The sequence below is a fragment of the Pelophylax lessonae genome (assembly GCF_965119305.1).
Source record: "Pelophylax lessonae genome assembly, chromosome: 4".
Taxonomy (NCBI): domain Eukaryota; kingdom Metazoa; phylum Chordata; class Amphibia; order Anura; family Ranidae; genus Pelophylax; species Pelophylax lessonae.
In genome coordinates, this window is record NC_138771.1 from 77,704,473 (window position 1) to 77,724,144 (window position 19,672).

Below are 19,672 nucleotides of genomic sequence, written 5' to 3' on the forward strand. Positions count from 1 at the left end.
AGCTGTTGTGCCCTGTGTAAGGTAGGACAGGGAAGAAGGCACTGCTGATGTAAAGGGGGAAGGAGGGGTGATATAAAAGAGGCAGAGCAGAAATGTAAAGGAAGTGATATGAAGGGGGATGGGATTCTACCAAGAGGGTGAGGACAGAAATGTGAAGGGAGGGGGGGGGCTGGAGACTGCAGTGTGAAGGGGGGTTCTAAAAAAAGGGGATGAGCACAGGAATGTCTGGGGGGGTGCTATAAAGGTAGGGAGGACATGAATGTTAAGGGGCGCTGGGGACTGCAGTGTGAAGAAGGGGGGGGGGGGTTTGCAATAAAATGGGTGAGGACAGTTTTGTGAAGGGGGGTGCTATAAAGGGGGAAAGGACAAATATGTGAGGGGTGTGCTATAAAGAGGGGAGGACAGTTTTGTGAAGGGGTTGCTATAAAGGGGGGGGGGGGACAGTTATGTGAAGGGGGTTGCTATGAAGGGGGGGACAGTTATGTGAAGGGGGGTGCTATAAAGAGGGTGAGGATAGTTATGTGCATTGGGGCTGGGGACTGCAATGGGAAAGAGGGGTACTATAAAGGGGGTGAGGGCAGGAATGTGAAGGGGGGGTGATATGATAGGGGCTGGGTGTAATGTTCCGGTACCTTTGGTACCCTAAATTACTCTTTTCACAAGTGTATGCGCCCCACCATTCTCTTTTGGAAAGGTGCGCATACACCTTTAAGACTGAAGCTGTCATCACTCAGCGCCGGACTAGATGGCTATTTAAATCGCCGGTTCTCACTCACATGTGTTCGTTCAAACACCCTTACCTGGATGCTAACTTGGCTTGAAGCTTTCGTGCTTGCAAGCATACTTCGCTGACGGAACCTCGCTGCGCTGATCCCTGCATCCCGCTTCCGGATCATCCGCTCCTCCTGAACCAACCTTCGGCTGTATTGCTATTAGTGCTAAGTACCCCGCAGGGGAACCCTCTATAAACTTATACTAAGCTTACACTATCTAGCTCTGCATAGTAAAGACTATTTATCACATCTGCATATCTAGATTGCTAGCTCTTAAGACTACTGCTACTTATTCCTGCACTGGGTTGATCTCTCTTGTATGTCCACCTGCTACTCTGTCATCTGCTACCATACATGATTGCTAAACCTACCTGCATCCATCTGCTACTGTCTTACCCTCAAGTGTCTGTCACCTACCACCTCCACTCAACCTGTCTCTTAAATCTTCATCACTGTGTTACTACATACATAAAGTCACTCTAGGAACCAGCTTGTTGAGTGTGTGTATTTACTAGCTGAATTAAGACCTTCCACACATGATGAGTCATTGAGGTTGGGAATGGTATCTCAGCATCTCTCTTACATGACTACTGAAGTGGAATATTTCTGCAGCTGAAAATCCACACCATACATGAAACGCAGGAGCGTTACACTGGGAACTGTAATTTGAAGTAGGGGGTGATATAAAGGGGGGCCATAGACAAGAATGTAAAGGGGGGCTGAGGACTGTAATGTGAAGGGGGGTGATTGGTAGGGGGACTGAGAACACTGATGTAATAAAAAGGATTGTGATGTGAAGGATCTGAGGCTAGCTTCACATTATTGCGTAAAGCATGTAGGAGGCCCATTTATTTCAGTGGGCTGCCTCATGAGCAGAAACACCGAAAAATAAGACTTTTTTTTTTTCTTTAATTGCGCCATACCAAGCTGCATGGTACTGTGACACCATGGGATGTGGCACTCATAAAGACGCGCCACGTTTTCCCATTGTGCCGAGGTGCCATTGAGAGCCAAACATATGATTCGGACCTCAGCTGGAAGAAAATTTTACTGACTCAACCTCCATGAATTTTAATTCAATACCCCTGAACTAGGGGATAGATTTATGTCATTTTTATTTATTTATTTCATTTTTACTAGCAATGGCGGTGATCAGCGATTTTTAGCAGGACTGGGACATTGCGGTGGACAGATCAGACACCTAAGTGACACTTTTGGGGAGACCAGTGACATTATTACAGCAATCAGTGCTAAAAATATACACTGTTACTGTACTAATGACACTGGCAGGGCAGGGGTTAGCACTAGGGGCGATCAGAGGGTTAAATGTGTACCTAGAAGATGCTTTCTAACTGTATGGGGGATGTACTTGATGAACACAGAGACCTGTGTTTCTAAATAGGAGGAACACAGGATCCCTGTGTTCATTACTGACAGAACAGCTGTCTGCTGTGTTTACAATCGGCAGACTGCCGTTCTGTCTCCATGTGAAGCAATCGCGGGTGCCCGTCGGACATCGCGTCTGCCGGTCCCGCTGATTGGCTTCCCCTCTAGCCAGTCGGCCCGTGTGCACACCTCCGGCGGGGCACGCCCCCACTATCTGCTACACGAACAGGTACGTTGTTTTGCGTATATCTACGGTGGCTAGTCTGCAAGTGGTAAAAATGTATTTCCACTTTTGCAGTCAGATTTGAGAAAACTCCACCGAATTTGTTACATGTATTCAGATTGAAAACATTTCTGGAAAATATCACAGTGTCCCTTCCCCCACACACCATTGACATACTGAGCTACCCTCATTACCATACAGTACTGGAGGCCAGTTTCTAAATCTTTAACCCTTTGTTAGGACAGACAGTGTTCAAATCTTGTTTTATAGCTGATAAGGAGATCTGTCAGCACAGCAAGACATTATTTTTAGTACAAATTCCCCTTACCCAGCCCTTACTATACACACTTACCTTTTTACCTAATATCACAACTTCACCCAATCTACCGTGCCCTTTAGGAGGTAGAGGCCAAGAAATCAACACTCCATGGCACAACATGCAACTGTAAGCGATTTTGTTTTGATTTCTTTAGCTTGTTTCTTATTTGTTGAATGAGATGTTAGTGAAGTGGATTCAAGGGGACCTGTAATGACAGCTGTTACTTGTTACAGCCAAGGCTCCCATCTCAGGGCTGCCATTGCCCAACTACTGGACAGCTTGAAGGTATTGCTGACATATGATCTAGGACTATGAATGTAACCATTTCCAGGAATCAGTAAATAGCAACCTCTATGTGAGCCTTTGTTGTGACAGATAACAGCCCTAACAGGTTTTGGTGCGGTTGCAGAGTAGTGTATCTACTACAAATAAACATAGTAATCAAGCAGGGAGCAAAAAACTGGATGATGGTTGGAAGTATTTATTTAAGCTGAATTCATGTTGACAGCCTTTGTTCAGATCTGTATTGTAGCTCAGATAAGGTTAGCTGTAGCATATGATAAGGCAGCCATTTGTAGCATAGAAGAGCTGGAATGACTGCTTAAAGCAGTGGTGTCCAAACTTTTTTCAAGAGGGCCAGATTTGATGAAGTGAACATGCCTGAGGGCCGACCATTTTGCCTGACATTCTTTGGACCATTAAAATTAAATGCAAATTAACTATTTTATGCAAAGTTTATTGCAAACGGCATACTTTTCATTTCGTCACATGGATGACAAATCTAAACAGGTGTTATGCCAGTTATCATGGAGAGAGCGCTGGTCCTGTCATACTAGCGCCAAATTTGTGTTTTTTAGTGCTCCCTTATCAGGCTAAAGCCTCGTACACACTATCAGATTATCGAACGATCTTGCGTCCGATTTATGTTGCATGCTAGTCTCATATCGAAAGTGAAGAGGTTACTTTCATACGAAAATTCCCGTACGACAGAATTCAACTTCAGAAGTGATGTCATGTGTTGAATTGTTTTGTATGTGTTCTTTCATTTCTGAGCATGCCTAGTCTTGCTCTTACGATTTTTTTCAGACGATAACTGTACTAATTAAAGGAAAATCGGATGTTGTGTTGACGTATGATAAAAATTTTATAGCCTGCACATCCAGATTTTGTCGTCCGAAAATTCATTATCGGCTGTTGAAAGCACTATACTAACAATCTGAAAATCGGCAGATCGTTCGTCGGATTAAATTTTACTTCCGATTTTCGTATCGTGTGTACGGACCTTAAGTCTGAGGCCATATTGAGCAAGGGATATAAAGCTGGTGGGGATGGGCGGTGGATGTTAACATTTAGTGTATTCACAAGTAACATGGGTGTTGAAAGATCCAGAGATCCCAGTGGTCCTGAGCAGCGCTCTGGGATTCACAGGGGCAACAACAATAGATTTTTCCTAATTATCTGTGGGGCCATATTAAAGCGGCCTGGGGGGCGCAAATGGCCCGCGGGCCGGACTTTGGACATGCCTGGCTTAAAGGATAGGTTCAAGTTCACTTTTTAAAAAAATACATTTTTTTTTTTTTGTAGTAGGAGTCTGTTGCCATGCAGGTCTCCTGCACACTGTTAAGGAATCCCATACGGGTAAGCCAATACTCCCTGACAGACAGACCCAATGAATGAACTAACACAGCACTGTGGTAGTTCATTGAGAACTACAAGCCGATAGCTGCTAAGGATGTCGGGGCTTGTCATTCATTCAGACACATGGAGCTGTGTGTATAAATGACTCGGCCAAGTGGGCGGAGCCCCGTGCAGCCATGCTGTTTTTAAACAGTGACAGCTAGTACAGGGAACTTCTCCCCATACTGCTGTCACAGGGACCGAGGGCTGCGGCTGCAGCACTGGAAACGTGTTACATGTTCCATCCTAAAATCAGGTGGAACATGTAACATGTTCCCAAAGGTGAACTTATCCTTTAACCTCTTGCCGACTGGCCTTAATAGTATTACTGCGGCAGGGCGGCTCGGCTGCACAAAATCACGTAGTACTACATGATTTTGTGCATGAGGTCTTGGTAGCGCACAGCGGGAGGCGGGCTGTGGGAGGAGCGGCGGCGATTGCCGCCAGCCTCCCACGATCGTCAGATAAACTGACAGAAGTCCCACCTGCTTATGTAAACAAAGCAGGGGAGTCTTCTGTCTGACAGTCAGGGAGAGATCAGAAGTTTCAGCTAAGCTGAAACTTCGATCTCTTTGTGCCTGTCACAGAACCCCCTCCCCCACACAGTTAGTAAGCATACTTAGGTACACATTAACCGCATTGATCCCCCCAGTGTTAACCCCTTCCCTGCCAGTGTCATTTATACAGTAACAGTGCATAATATTTAGCACTGATTACTGTATTAATATCACTGGTCAAGTGTCAAAAATGTCAGTTAGGGGCCCAATCTGTCCACTGCAATGTCGCAGTTCCGCTAAAAACGCTGATCGCCGCCATTACTAATAAAAACAAAAAAATAAATAAAAATTCCAAAAATCTATCCCGTAGTTTGTAAACGCTATAACTTTTGCGCAAACCAATTAAAATACGCTTTTTAGGATTTTTTTTTTACCAAATATATGTAGCAGTATACAAAGTGGCCTAAACTAATAAAAAACATTTTTTATTGGGAATATTTTATAGCAGAAAGTAAAAAATATGGCTTTTTTTTCAAAATGGTTGCTCTTTTTTTGTTTATAGCTCAAAATCTAAAAACCGCAGAGGTGATCAAATACCACCAAAAGAAAGCTCTATTTGTGGGAAAAAAGGACATCAATTGTATTTGGGTACAGCGTTGCATGACCGCGCAATTTTTTGTTAAAGTAACGCAGTGCCAAAATCGCAAAAAATGGCCTGGTCATTAAGGGGGTAAAACCTTCCAGGGCTGAACTAAACCCACTGATTTAACCTTTTACCAAAAGAGATACATTCAAGGTATGCCAGGAATGCTAACTATCAAATTTGCTGGTGCTCTCCAACCAATTGTCAAACCATCAAATCACTGGTGTCATAACTGATCCCACGTACAGCACCAACTGCAGATCAAACAGACCAGATGTCAGCTTCCTTGACTGTAAAGGATTGGAGGGTTTACTTCCACTTTAAGGCGGCCATATCCTGGTAGATTTTCATCCAAACATTTGTACAAAAAATCTCATCAGTACATTCCAATTCCAATGCAAACAGACACTTCACAAATGTCGTTTGAAAGTACTTCAGAATTTTGTGTGAATTTAACATTCAATTTTGATAGAAACAGAATTTCCCAAACAAAAATCAAATGAGGGTTAAAAACGAACATAGATTTGTTTTCCCCAAATCATTAAAAAAAATATAGTGAACATTCAAAAATAAAAATTGTTAAACAAAATTCTACTACTGGGCAGGCCAGCTTAAAGCGGAGTTCCACTCAAAAGTGGAACATCTGCTTATTTGTCTCCTCCCCGGGGGGGGGGGGGAGCAAGTACCTGTTTTTGACAGTACCCTTCCCCACTTCCATCGGACTTCGCAGTGGCGAGGTACATCAGAAGTTCGGCTCCCTCCTCCTCCCTATGCTTCCAGGCCAGTAACTGAGCACAGAGCACTTTGTGCAAGGCTTCACCGCCGGGTTCCCTTACTGGCAATGGCGGTGGCAGTATTGGACAGCGGGATTCCAGGACAGGTAAGTGTTCTAATATTAAAAGTCAGCAGCTACAGTAGGTGTGGCTGCTGACTTTACATTTTTGGAGGGGGAGGCCGAAACACCGCTTTAACTTACTGTATGTAAAAAAAGCAAACCCGCTATGGTGGCATGAGTACCTGTAGAGGCATATATCCATCTGTCATAGGCATGCGCAGGGGGTGTGCTAGTTGTGCCTGGGCACACCCTAATCACACCTAATCATGCCGATTCCCCCACTTTCCCTGGCTTCCCCTCATGTTGAGCCCCCCACTTTAGTGCTTCTTGCTTCCCTCCTTTCCTCTCCTCTCCCCTTGGCTGCTGCAGGGGATGTTTCAGGATGGAGAATTGGGGAAGGGGCTAATTAATATGTCATTTACCAACCCTTAATTTTCTAAATGAACATAGTGAACACACTCAATGTGTTCAATCATAACTGAAGCTTACTAAGCTGTGTTTACTATGCTTCAGTTTGTGAACGAACAGGAAGCCGCTCATCACAGAGCACTACCTATTCATTCACCGTCCAGTGCAGCTGAGGCTGCAGAGAGAGGGATGTGTGTTTGAGCTTTGGGGTGCACACCCTAATGCACACCTATGCCATCTGTAGTATAAAAATGACACTGGCAAACCTGTACAAAAATTAGACCTTTTATTTGACAAAAATGTCCATCTTATGACAATATTTTACAGTATATGGAATACATCCATGGACAAATATTTGCATCAACATTTAAAAAAAGAACATTTTATAGAAGACTAAAACGATGTATTCCTAAATAAAAAATAAAGTGGCTTTCTTTGTAAAATATTATAGTAAACAGTGAAAAAGACCAACAAATGGCACAATCACCAGATACCCAGGCATTATGCCAAACACGACCATTATTCTAGGGCAGTGGAGTGCTTAGGAAACATTATTTTCAGGTTAACATTGTTGATCTTCCTTTAAAGGTTGCTGGATTGGCCTTTCTGTCCCTTGACTCTCATTAATGAGTAGAGCGCTTCCTCGGAGCAAAGCTTCATCTACAACGTAGTCGTTCCTCTTTATCTCTGAGGAGATATATATGATCTTGTTTAGCAGACATGTATTCAAATACTATGTAGCAAAAAAGTAAAACAAAGATGTATACAACCATACTTACAAATTAAGAATGCTATTCAACTGTCCATAATATGGGCGGAGGGTGTACATTTTGGATGGTGAAAAGGACAGTCATTAGGATTTTGACCAAACATAGTCAAAGTGGAGCTAGGTTTAAGCAAAATGAGATAGGGCTTCAATGTTCTATGTTATGATTAGGGTGTTTAGCGGTATAGGGTTGTGCATATTTTAAAGCAGTGTTTCTCAAACTTTTTTCAGTCAAGGCACTCTTTAAAAATTAGGGAAAATCTTGAGGCACCCTTTAAAAATTATGGACAGTCTTGAGGCACCCCATTCTAATAGTTTTACACAATGCAGCAACATCCACACGTCCAAGTAGGACACCCACCATTAAAGGTGATTTATTCTTCCAAAAGCAAATACACATTTACAAACTGCTGCTGACTAGTATTCCTATGTTTTTCTTCTTCTTCTTGACTTTGTGTGTTTAAAAGGCAGCCGTCATCCACATGCTGGCTTGTATACAATTTTTTGGGCAATTTTAGGCATTTTTTCAAGGCACACCTGAAGAAACCTCAAGGCACCCCAGGGTTGAAAAAGGCTGATTTAAGCACTTACCGCATATCAACGTACATTTACGTCTGCACACTTTGCGGGGGTATATCAGGATGATGCCTCTAGCTAGAGGCACCATCCCAGTACAGTGGTCAACAGCCAACGGTCGGCTTTCCGTCTGTAACGCCCGATGCGGCTCGGGAGCCGATCGATCGTTACCCGGGTGAGGGGACATCCCCCCCCTCCCGCAGCCTTCCGTGATTTTGCTCGGGGCTCCCGTCCCACCGGGAGCCCCGAGCACCCAGCCGGCACGTCCGCCGGCTGGATGGTGTCCCGATCAATGCCGGAAACGGCTTTGATCGGGTCTCCGATGACGTCCATGACGTCACTTCCAGGTTACTGTGCTGCAAAAAGCGGCAAATTTAAAAAACATCTGTATGCAAAAACGCAGTTTTCAGCGTTTTGCATGCATGGAAGTATAGTGGAGGGGTCTAGGGTCTTTTAGACCTTCGATCCCTCCATAAAGAGTACCTGTCACTACATATTGGTGTCACAAGGGATGTTTACATTGCTTGTGACAGCAATAAAAGTGATCAGATTTTTTTTTTTTAAAACCTGTAATAAAGTGAAAAAAATAAAATAAATTGGAAAAAAAAAAAAACATTTTAGCCGCCCCCGTCACCGTTAGCTCGCGCACAAAAAAAACGTATACGGAAGTCGAGCCGCAAATGAAATCCCTGTTCAAACCACACATGTGAGGTATTGCCGCGATCGCCAGAGCATGGGCAATAATATAAAAAAAAGAGCTACACTCTAACTCTAAACTGGTAACCGTTAAATAAATTTAAAGCGTCGCCTATTGAGATCTCTATTGACCGTAGTTTGTCGCCATCCCACGGGGGGGGGGGGGGGCGCAATTTTAAACCGTAACATGTTGGGTATTTATTTACTCGGCGTGACATCATCTTTCACAATATACAAAAAAAATGGGCTAACTTTACTGTTTAGTTTTTTTTAAATGCAGTGAAATGTGATTTTTCTAAATTTTTCCAAAAAAATGGCGTTTTAAAGACCTCTGCGCAAAAACCGCTTGACAAAAAATATCGCAATGACCGACATTTTATTCTCCAGAGTCTTTGCTAAAAAAAATATATATAATGTTTAGGGGTTCTAAGTAGTTTTCTAGGAAAAAATACTGGTTTTAACTTGTGAACAAAAAGTGTCTGAAATAGGGCTGGGGGTAAAGTGGTTAAAGTATAAGGTTAACCTTTTGAACATGTTACATTCTTCCACTGTGACAGCGGGCAAGGCCATCCTCTTCCCACACTTGCTGTAACGTTTAAAAAACAGCGCGCAGCTGCGTCATTCATTCACTGGGATCTCTGAATGAAAAAACTACCACTGCAGCAGACAGACTTGTAGTAGCTTTAATGAACTGGGAGGACACTGATCAGCACGCCTGTTGTTAATCCATTCTTCTTCTAGCTTTGTAACAGAAAGCCCATACAGAGGTAATGACACAAAGCTGGAGGAAGACTGTGCAGGAGCCTGGCATTGCACCCATGATCTGTTGATCAAGGGTGCAATGCTTTTCAGGCTCCTGTAAAAAAAATTATAAATACAATATATATATATATTTTTTTAAAGGTGAACATGCAATCACAGTACAAAGTGTGACAAACACTATCACAAAGCCAGGATGCTTGTGTAAGAAGCTTCAAGTGGAAGTTGCCATTCACCCACACTCACTGTGCTCTGTCCCTAAGGGTCAGCTTCTATCTAAAGTTGGGCATAGACTAAATGAAAATCAGAGGGTCAGCAGGGCCGACCCGAATTTTGATCAGTGTGTGGCTAACTCTTTTTTAACAGAAGTCGATTGACTTCTGTAAAAGGGACATGTTAGAAAGCTTTTGTCAATCTGTAGCTGCAGCCAATCAGCTGTTGCCGCAGATCAGTGTATTGTGACAGCAGTGGATCCCGTTGTCATACAATGTCCGAGCGGGAGAAATTCCTCCATCTACCTCATTTGTTTAGATGTAAAAATCTGCAAAAATCAGCCTAAAAAACGACACATCTGTGGCCTTCTCACATGAGTATTTTGCTGTACCATGCACATCCCCAAAAGACAGATCTTGATTTAACCAAAAGCAAAAACTTTATTATGTTTCAACAGTGTTACTGAATAAGAAGATTTGTTTTTTAAATATGAGGAAACATTTTTTGATTTATGGTAAAAGTCATAGCACCTTCTATCTAAGCTTGATCTAGATCTTCAGAGCCGATCCTGGGACCCTCTGGCATTACTTATGCAGCCATCAGGAGGGGTTGTGTTTTTGGTGCTTACTGAATGACCTTAATGGCCAGTAATGAAAAAAAAAAAGATATTTCACTGAATCATATGTGCAGTCCTATGGTGATGTGAGGGACCACACATGAGGCCCCCTGCATCATGTATGTTGACCCCCACTGATCTGGAGGGTCTTAAGGCTGTCACCTTGTGACTAGGGATGATCGAACGGTTCGGGTCCACCATCGGTTCGGCCCGAACATTGGGTGTTCGAGGTTCAGCTGAATTTAGAACTTTTTGCCCAAAAAGTTCGGAATTCGGCAACCAGAACTGACCAAAATGCAATGCTTCAGGAAATGGGCTTTAAAAGCCCATGATTGGACCAGAACCATTAGCAAAAGCCAATTGAGGGGGCAGGAGAATGCTAGGAATGGGATTGGAGTGACTAGGGGGTCCCTAGACCAATCATTAGTGAATACGCCCCCCAGTATATAAGATCGCCCCCGCCATATTCCTAGCATTGTTATACTGGACATGGAAGAGAGTGGAAGCAGTTCTGTTAATTTTACTTTAAAAGTGTCATTTAGCTATTTTTAGTGTGAGGAAAGGGATATCTAGTGTAGTTAGAGTGCTCCTTTACACTTAAGTTAGCTTCAAAAAATTAGTTTCTGTAGGGAAAGTGTTAAGTGTAAAGGGACCGTAGTGTAGTGTAGGGTTAACTGACAGTGACTGCTATGGAAGGGTGACAAAACCCTTCCATAGCAGGGTGACCGCTATAGAGAAATGATCATTTCTCTGAGTTGCTTCGGCACAGGCATATGGCTTCTCACCAGCAAGCATTTTTCATGCTGCAGGGACTGCCACTGCCAGTGCTTTTTTGAGGACATGTTTGATGTCAGACATGACATCTGAACATGTGTATAGGGGGTATATATACACATATATGTCTGTATATATACCCCTAGACATATATAGGTGTGATAGTAGCAGAAATATATGCTTGCGCTAATGAAATCATTTACAGTAATATATTTCTGCTACTATCACACCTATATATGGCTAGGTGTCTATATACATATAATTATGTGTGTATATATACCACTATACACAAGTTCAGATGTTTTGCCTGCCTCAAAAGAACCCCAAAAAATGCCAAAAAAAACGCTAGCGTCAAAAAAAAAATGCCCAGGTGTGTTTTTGCTGGCATTTTTTGGGGGGTTTTGGAGGCAGGCAAAACATCTGAACTTGTGTATAGTGGTGTACATACACACATACATATATTTATATACACACCTAGACATATATAGGTGTGATAGTAGCAGAAATATATGCTTGCGCTAATGAAATAATTTACAGTAATATATTTCTGCTACTATCACACCTATATATGGCTAGGTGTCTATATACATATAATTATGTGTGTATATATACCACTATATACAAGTTCAGATGTTTTGCCTGCCTCAAAAGAACCCCAAAAAATGCTCAAAAAAACGCTAGCGTCAAAAAAAAAATGCCCAGGTGTGTTTTTGCTGGCATTTTTTGGGAGTTTTTGGAGGCAGGCAAAACATCAGAACTTGTGCAGAGTACCACTATACACAAGTTCAGATGTTTTTCCTGACTGCAAAGAACCCAAAAAAATGCCTGCTTTGAAACCGGCAAGGTGTGAAAACCGAGGAGAGAAGCTAACCCCTTGAGCTGAAAGTTTTCTAATGCAAACAATCCTTTTTTTTATGGTTCTGGACATGCTACAGAGCTGAAACTTCACAGGTACACCTTATAGACCCCCAGACACAAAATCACACAAAAAAAGTTCTTAAAAATTGTCATTTTTGATAAAAAAGTCAATTATTGAAAAAATTAAAAAAAAAAAAAAGAGATTTTTTGATTTTTACATTGGATTTCAGATCTGGGGGGTCTAAAAAGTGTATATGTGAAGTTTCAGCTCTGTAGCATGTCCAGAACCATAAAAAAAAAAGATTGTTTGTATTAGAAAACTTTCAGCACAGGAGTATGGCTTCGCTGCTGTAACACCTTGCCGGTTTAATAGAAGGCATTTTTTTGGGTTCTTTGCAGTCAGGAAAAACATCTGAACTTGTGTATAGTGGTACTGTGCACAAGTTCTGATGTTTTGCCTGCCTCCAAAAACCCCCAAAACCCCCAAAAAATGCCAGCAAAAGCACACCTGGGCATTTTTTTTTTTGACGCTAGCATTTTTTTTGGCATTTTTTGGGGTTCTTTTGAGGCAGGCAAAACATCTGAACTTGTGTATAGTGGTGTATATACACACATACATATATTTATATACACATCTAGACATATATAGGTGTGATAGTAGCAGAAATATATTACTGTAAATGATTTCATTAGCGCAAGCATACATTTCTGCTACTATCACACCTATATATGTCTAGGTGTGTATATAAATATATGTATGTGTGTATATACACCACTATACACAAGTTCAGATGTTTTGCCTGCCTCAAAAGAACCCCAAAAAATGCCAAAAAAAACCCTAGCGTCAAAAAAAAAAATGCCCAGGTGTGTTTTTGCTGGCATTTTTTGGGGGTTTTTGGAGGCAGGCAAAACATCAGATGTTTTTCCTGACTGCAAAGAACCCAAAAAAATGCCTGCTATTAAACCGGCAAGGTGTTACAGCAGCGAAGCCAACCTCCTTTGCTGAAAGTTTTCTAATACAAACGATCTTTTTTTTTATGGTTCTGGACATGCTACAGAGCTGAAACTTCACATGTACACTTTTTAGACCCCCCAGATACGAAATCCAAAGTAAAAATCAAAAAATCTCTTTTTTTTTTTTTTAATTTTTCAATAATTGGCTTTTTTTTATCAAAAATTACAATTTTTAAGAACTTTTTTTGTGTGATTTTGTGTCTGGGGGGTCTAAAATGTGTACCTGTGAAGTTTCAGCTCTGTAGCATGTCCAGAACCAGAAAAAAAAGATCATATAGGTTTAAAAGGAGGGTCCCACATCCCTGTTCTACTGAAAAATTATCTTTTTTTTTTCATGGTTCTGGACATGCTACAGAGCTGAAACTTCAAAGTCAAAGTCAAAATCAAAAAATCTCTCTTTTTTTTTTTTTCAATAATTGGCTTTTTTTTATCAAAAATGACAATTTTTAAGAACTTTTTTTGTATGATTAATAGTTAATGGTGCATGACCCAGAACCCTAGGCACTTTTTAGGGGCATTTATTGGGTTTTAGGGCTTAAAAATTGTGTTTTTTGATTACCGAAGTTCGGGTCCCATTGATTTCAATGGGGTTCTGAAATCCGGGCCGAACTTTCGGGAAGTTCGGATGTTCTGGCCGAACCAAACTTTTCAAAAGTTCGATCATCCCTACTTGTGACCATCGTTAGCATGCAGCCCTATGAAATGCAGTGCTAGTCCATTATAAAGCATTGGGGTGCAATGCAAAATTAAGCAAGATGAAAACAAGGACGTCTGTTAAATTTTTATTTGAAGTGCATGAAAATACAGAAAAAAATAGACCTGAATATTTATATTTTAAATTGAACAGGAGACAAGTATCATGAGATCAAATAGAGCCCATGGCAACCATTTCTGAAGAACTTTGAAGTCCTTTAACAAATCCCCACTACCCCCTTAATGTAGCATGTCATGTTTAATACTTCTTCCTCATTCCAGGGATCTTCACCATATGATAGAGGCTCAGCACAACCCTTTTACAGAAAGTTAGTATTCATTGCTATGGGAGAGCTGTATTCTGCAGGTTTGCTGATGACATGGACCTCACTTGTTCATCATGTACATTTGAAAACAATAAATTACATGTGCAATATTATGCTGTCCCATCAGTGAAGACATAATGAGTGGTATCTTTCACCGGCAACTGATTTACAAACCAGTAGTTCACCCATACTGCCTTCAGGTGCATTCAATAGCTATACTGTGCCACAACTTACCTGGAAGTTTTAGGTGCCTGCAGCATGTGTTACATTGGTGGTTGGCACAGAAGTTTTTAATGGCATCATCCCCAAGGTTGGCTGGTCCAAATACCATGTCATTCGTTCTGGACAAGAGTAAGAAAACATGACATAAAGATTATAGCTTAGGTAAGGATTTACCAGATCAATCATAAACTGGATTAAGACAATTTCCATTTCAGCACAGTATGGAGTCTATTTATAAATAATTTGCTGGATGAATGTCACACAACCATTCTCCAAGCCGTAACAAATGTTTCACATGAACGTCAGATCCATCCACTGGCCATAATGCAGTATTTTCTTAATTGAAGTATTTAAAAAAAAAAAATATCACATTATGGTCATTAGATGGATCATATAAACTAATTATATTGGAGAAAATAAGAAAATTTGTTACACCTGTTTTTTTTTTAATAATAATTTGTATGTGTTTTAGTGTCTCAGTTGTTGAATTGGAATCAAGTGGCAAGGGAAAGACAATGCCAGTAAAAGGCAATGCAACAGAAAGTCATCCCTCAATGTGTATATTAGATATAACAAAGTTACTAGTCTTAAATGGGATAGTTCTGTTTCAACACAAACAGCTGGTCAGAGGAGATCCAGGAGTGGATCTGTGTTACGGTGTCCGGAACAAGCTGAAGCATCGGAAAGGCATCTATTGGACCTAATACTGCCATTGGTGTGGGCCTTAGCAATTTGAATCTGGCCCAAAACCCGGGTGATAAGAACCATTGGGACTGAGGCTATCTGTGATAGGTTTGGCACCTGTCTCCATTCCCTCCCCTGACTGGGTCGGATGCCTGGTTTTGGGAGCGTCTTTCGCTCCTTTGGATGTGGATGCACACCGTTTTGCCTTTTCCTCTCTCTGTCCCCCCCTTCCTCTTTGGAATACCGGTAGTCCATTTGACCGGTTGAAGCGAATGTCCATAACTCCCTCTGAGACTACAATTCAACTTTTCACCTACCCGAACCCTCTTACTAAATACCCCTGAGGAAGACACAAATGTTAAATGCATCGGGGGGAGTTTGTTACCCTCCTTTATTTACACCGGTCATATTGTATAATACAGCAGATCTGTGGAAGGGGGTTGAACTTCCTTAGTGTGAGGGTGGTGATATTCTTGAATTGTTAACTATCATGTGCAATACTTTTTTGTACTGATTTTATTTGTGATTTATAGTAAATTATTTTATTGGAAATGAATAAAGTAACAGTTTTTAAGATATGTGTATTCTGAATTTCACTGAATGGGGAAGTCAACACCGTGAAGGTCCCGTCTTTGCTCTTTTTATACTACTTTCATACCCTGGGGTGTGGTGTTGACGTGATTGGCTAGGTCTTTACATAATTGACATTATGGTCATTAGATGGATCATATAAACTAATTATATTCGAGAAAATAAGAAAATTAGTTATACCTGGGTTTTTTTTAAATAATAATTTGTATGTGTTTTAGTTTCTCAGTTGTTGAATTAAAATCAAGTGGCAAGGAAAAGACAATGCCAGTAAAAGGCAATGCAACAGAAAGTCATCCCTCAATGTGTATATTAGATATAACAAAAGTTACTAGTGTTAAGTGGGATATTTCTGTTTCAACACAAACAGCAGCAGGCAAGTCTCTAAATTAAAGTTAGCTAAAATCCGTGCAATGTACTGTATATGAATTTCCAGGAGAGAATTGTTTTTTTCCCTCAACAAAAGTCCAGTAACACTCAAACCATAGTTAAACCCCTAATATCTAGCCCTTAGATGTGGTGGTTGCTTGCGTTTTCTTTTGTTCGGGATTCTTTCCTTTATTTTCCCCTGGTGATTCTGCAAGTAACACACTTGTGAGCTGGGCCAAGCGAACATAGGACATTTGTTGCACCCTTGGGTGCCATCAGCAGGTTGTCAGCGTACATTCTAGCTGGCATTAACCCCACTTCCTGAGTTAGTAATAGAAGATTAGTTCCACCTTAGCATAGAACATTAACCTGCTCCCCCTGGCTTAGTCAGGGATCAGTTATGGAATAGGCCACCAGTGAAAGTAAGAGACAAGCACTACACAATTCCAGAGGCGGGTGTTAGCACTTCCTATGGTGGACAGTCTTTCATCCTGTTCCTATACCCAAGTCCAACTGGGAGAAAAAGAACACCAAGACATTCCCCAGCCAGGGAATGTCGTATTCATGGTAAGTTACGTAACTGCAGTCCAGGCTCCACCACATCCCAAAGGGGCCAGGTCCTCCATGCCCCTCTACTGACTGTTAGCCTGAACTCCCCTCTTCCTAAAGCATGCCTATTTATTTGCTAGGGAAGGGCGCCAGCTAGTGGCAGAACACAGAGACCCCACCTGACACCTCCTTACACCTGTCCTGCCCTGTCTTAGGGTGACAATGTATTCAAAGAGGAGCAGCGTTGTCACCTTACGCTGCTCTCCTGATTGAATTACATTGGTTGAGATTCCAGTTCAGTGCACAGGAAGTTACAAGGACATTATACTTCTGACAAGATCAAAAGATATTTTCTGTGCAAGCAGAAACTGTTGTTAACCAAAATATAATTTAATGCAGCCACTACATCTATGAACTGGTAAACCAAAATACATTACATTTTTGTTCCTGGGCTTAGATATCATTGAAATGTATGGTATGTCATTATATGCTATTACTGTATGTTTGAAATAAGATAGTATTGCCTGTATTTTATTTCTAAATATAAAACTACAATACACTGAATGCACAGTAATCTCCATAAGAAGAGGAAAGCAGATAGAAAATTACAGTTAGGCCTCATGTACACTGGACGTTATCAAAACGCCAGTAGAAAGCTGTAGCTGTAGAAGGAGTTTTTCTGCATTTTTGCAGTAACATTTTTTAGCATTTTTTGGCTTTTTTTTTTTAGCAAAACTATACTCCCACAAAAGCGTATGGCTCAAAAATACTGATAAACACAAAATAGCCCAATTTTTTCACATTTTTCAGCATTTTTAGGCTTTTATTCAAGTTAAAGCATTTTTACAGCTGAAAAACTCCTCTCAAAACCCGTTAGTTCTGGGTTTATTTTATGGACACATAGGATAACATGCTGGGGATTTTGCTGGCTGCAGAAAAAATGTCTGAAGCCAAAAAAAGCAGCTGTAAAAATGTCCATTGTGAATGAGGCCTTATGAGGTCCATGTAACTAACTCCACCAAAGTCAGCTCTGTGATGTAGTTAGACAGGAATATCCAGTCGAACACAGGATTTTGTTTTCCATTTCAAAATACTGTCAGTGGGGTGTGTCTTTTAGCTAAATTAGTTTCTATATGTATGACTCACCTGTGTTCTCCAGCTTTAATAACAGATGGATCTGTCAAATTTTCCCCAACGCCTTGAAAAAAAAAATACAGCACAAATATTTTATAATGAGGTTTTTAACAGTAAATGTGAAAACGTTTGTCACAACTTAAGATACACGAGTGACTTGAAAATTGACTTTTTTTGGTAATAGTATTAAAGATTTTAACTATATTAATCGTTTTGCTGCCTAAGCATTTTTTTTTTGTTTTTTCGTTTTTCACATGATATTTGAGCAACTGTTTGAACAACTATTTTATATATTTAAATTCAGATATTCATATATTATACTCATAACTATAATATAAAATATTTATTATTTATAATAATATTTAACATAACATAAATATTTTTATATATATTCATATACCTGTTTAAAACCTGTTATTGTTATTATTATACAGGATTTATATAGTGCAAAGTTTACGTAGCGTTTTGAGGATAGACAATACAAATACAATACAGTTTAATACAGGAGGAATCAGAGAGCCCTGATCATTAGAGCTTACAGTCTAGGAAGGAGGATCAAGAAATACAAAAGGTAACAACTGTGGGAGATGGGCTGATGGAGAAGATAAATGTACATTTGTTAGGTGGGGCAGGATAGGCCTCTCTGAAGACATGAGTTTTCAGGAATCGTCTAAAGGTGGACAGAGTAGGAGATAGTCGGACAGATTGGGGTAGGGAGTGCCCTAGAATAGGAGAGGCTCGGGAGAGGTCCTGGAGGCGAGCATGGGAGGAGGTGATAGGGAGCTAGAGAGCAAGAGGTCTTGGGAGGAATGACTAGCGTGAACCTGTTAGTATTTTAGATTTGTAAAATATAAATGATGAGATTATGTCAAGGAAAGAGGTACCAAGTATGTCAAGTCTATAAATATGTGCATCCCCAAAACAGTGGCAAAATACTATACCCAATATTGTCAATTGGAGACGCTTTAAACATGTTTACAGCTCATTAGTTTAGCCTTAGCCATAGATAATAGCTCTAGAATTATTTTTCTTACTTTGATTTGCATGAGGATACAAAATATGTGTTATGCATTTGTTTATGAACGCACCTGTGTTGTACTTGCTATTGGGTTAAAAAATGTTAAACTTACAGCTGCTACTAGTTGTTTTGACCATTTTAATAATACTAAAAAGTGTTTGGTAGAAATAGTGGGAAATATATGTATGCTAAAGGATAAAAAATGAAAAAATATTAAAATTAATATGGCTGCTATAAAAAAATAAAGTTTTAAAAAACTAGAGGGCCAGAGAGGAAAACGTTAATTATAGCTATTTGTAAAGGAGGGTTAATAGGGGTATAGGGTAAAGAATTTTAGGTAAAAACATATATTCTTTTCTTCTGCAATTGACAACTAATTACAATGTCAATTTTTAAGCTACAATGTTACCACTGACAGTAACATATCCAGCATTTGCACACATGGATGTTCCTGGAAGGACGCTAGGATTTCTGCTTGTGCATTGGGGTTAGATTACCTATAAGAGATAGATTGAGGATGGAGAACACAATTTTTCAATATTTGTATGCATTTTAGGTGACAAAACCCTGCACTGAGAACTGGACTGGTTTTCTGACAACAAAAAGGCAATCTGCTCCAGGCACTTAGCCAATGCTCCTTGAACCATTTTAGTTATTAACCCTAAAAAATCTTATGGACTATTGTAGCACCCTCCTAGGTAGGTGCTAGTGAGAGAGTATAGTTTTCGGCTCTGTCTGCCCATCAAAGGAGCAGCAGGCAAATCTGTATTGCTTTCTGCCTACCAGAGAGCAGGATCTGTGAGTTAGGTCTGCTCTGTGTGCTCAGTGTGTGATTCATTGGGTCTAGATAGTTTTTTACACTGGTCCAATGGGGATGTTGGACAGTGGGAGGAAACCTGACCAATGGGTGCACAAGCTTTGATACATTCCCAGTGATTGGTAGAGACCAGCTGTCTCTGTGCATTATGGGACACTGTATAAAAGCCAGGAGCACATGTGCTGCAAGGTTTTTGGCTGGAGAGAGTCTCGGAGGGAGGGTGGCGACTGCCTCCTCCT

The 19,672-nt window shown here is 40.7% G+C and overlaps 1 protein-coding gene across 1 annotated transcript in view; it reads right to left on the minus strand.

Moving 5' to 3' along the window:
- Positions 1–7,183: 7,183 nt before the first annotated feature.
- LOC309553122 (transient receptor potential cation channel subfamily M member 7-like) overlaps positions 7,184–19,672 on the minus strand; it is a 184,132-nt gene continuing 171,643 nt past the window's right edge. The window contains exons 37-39 of the mRNA XM_082254018.1: positions 17,611–17,662; positions 14,287–14,393; positions 7,184–7,448 (exon numbers count right to left, since the gene is read on the minus strand). Of these exons, the coding sequence (XP_082110144.1) occupies positions 7,324–7,448; positions 14,287–14,393; positions 17,611–17,662 (284 nt within the window). The 3' untranslated portion in view covers positions 7,184–7,323. The remainder of the gene's footprint in view (positions 7,449–14,286; positions 14,394–17,610; positions 17,663–19,672) is intronic.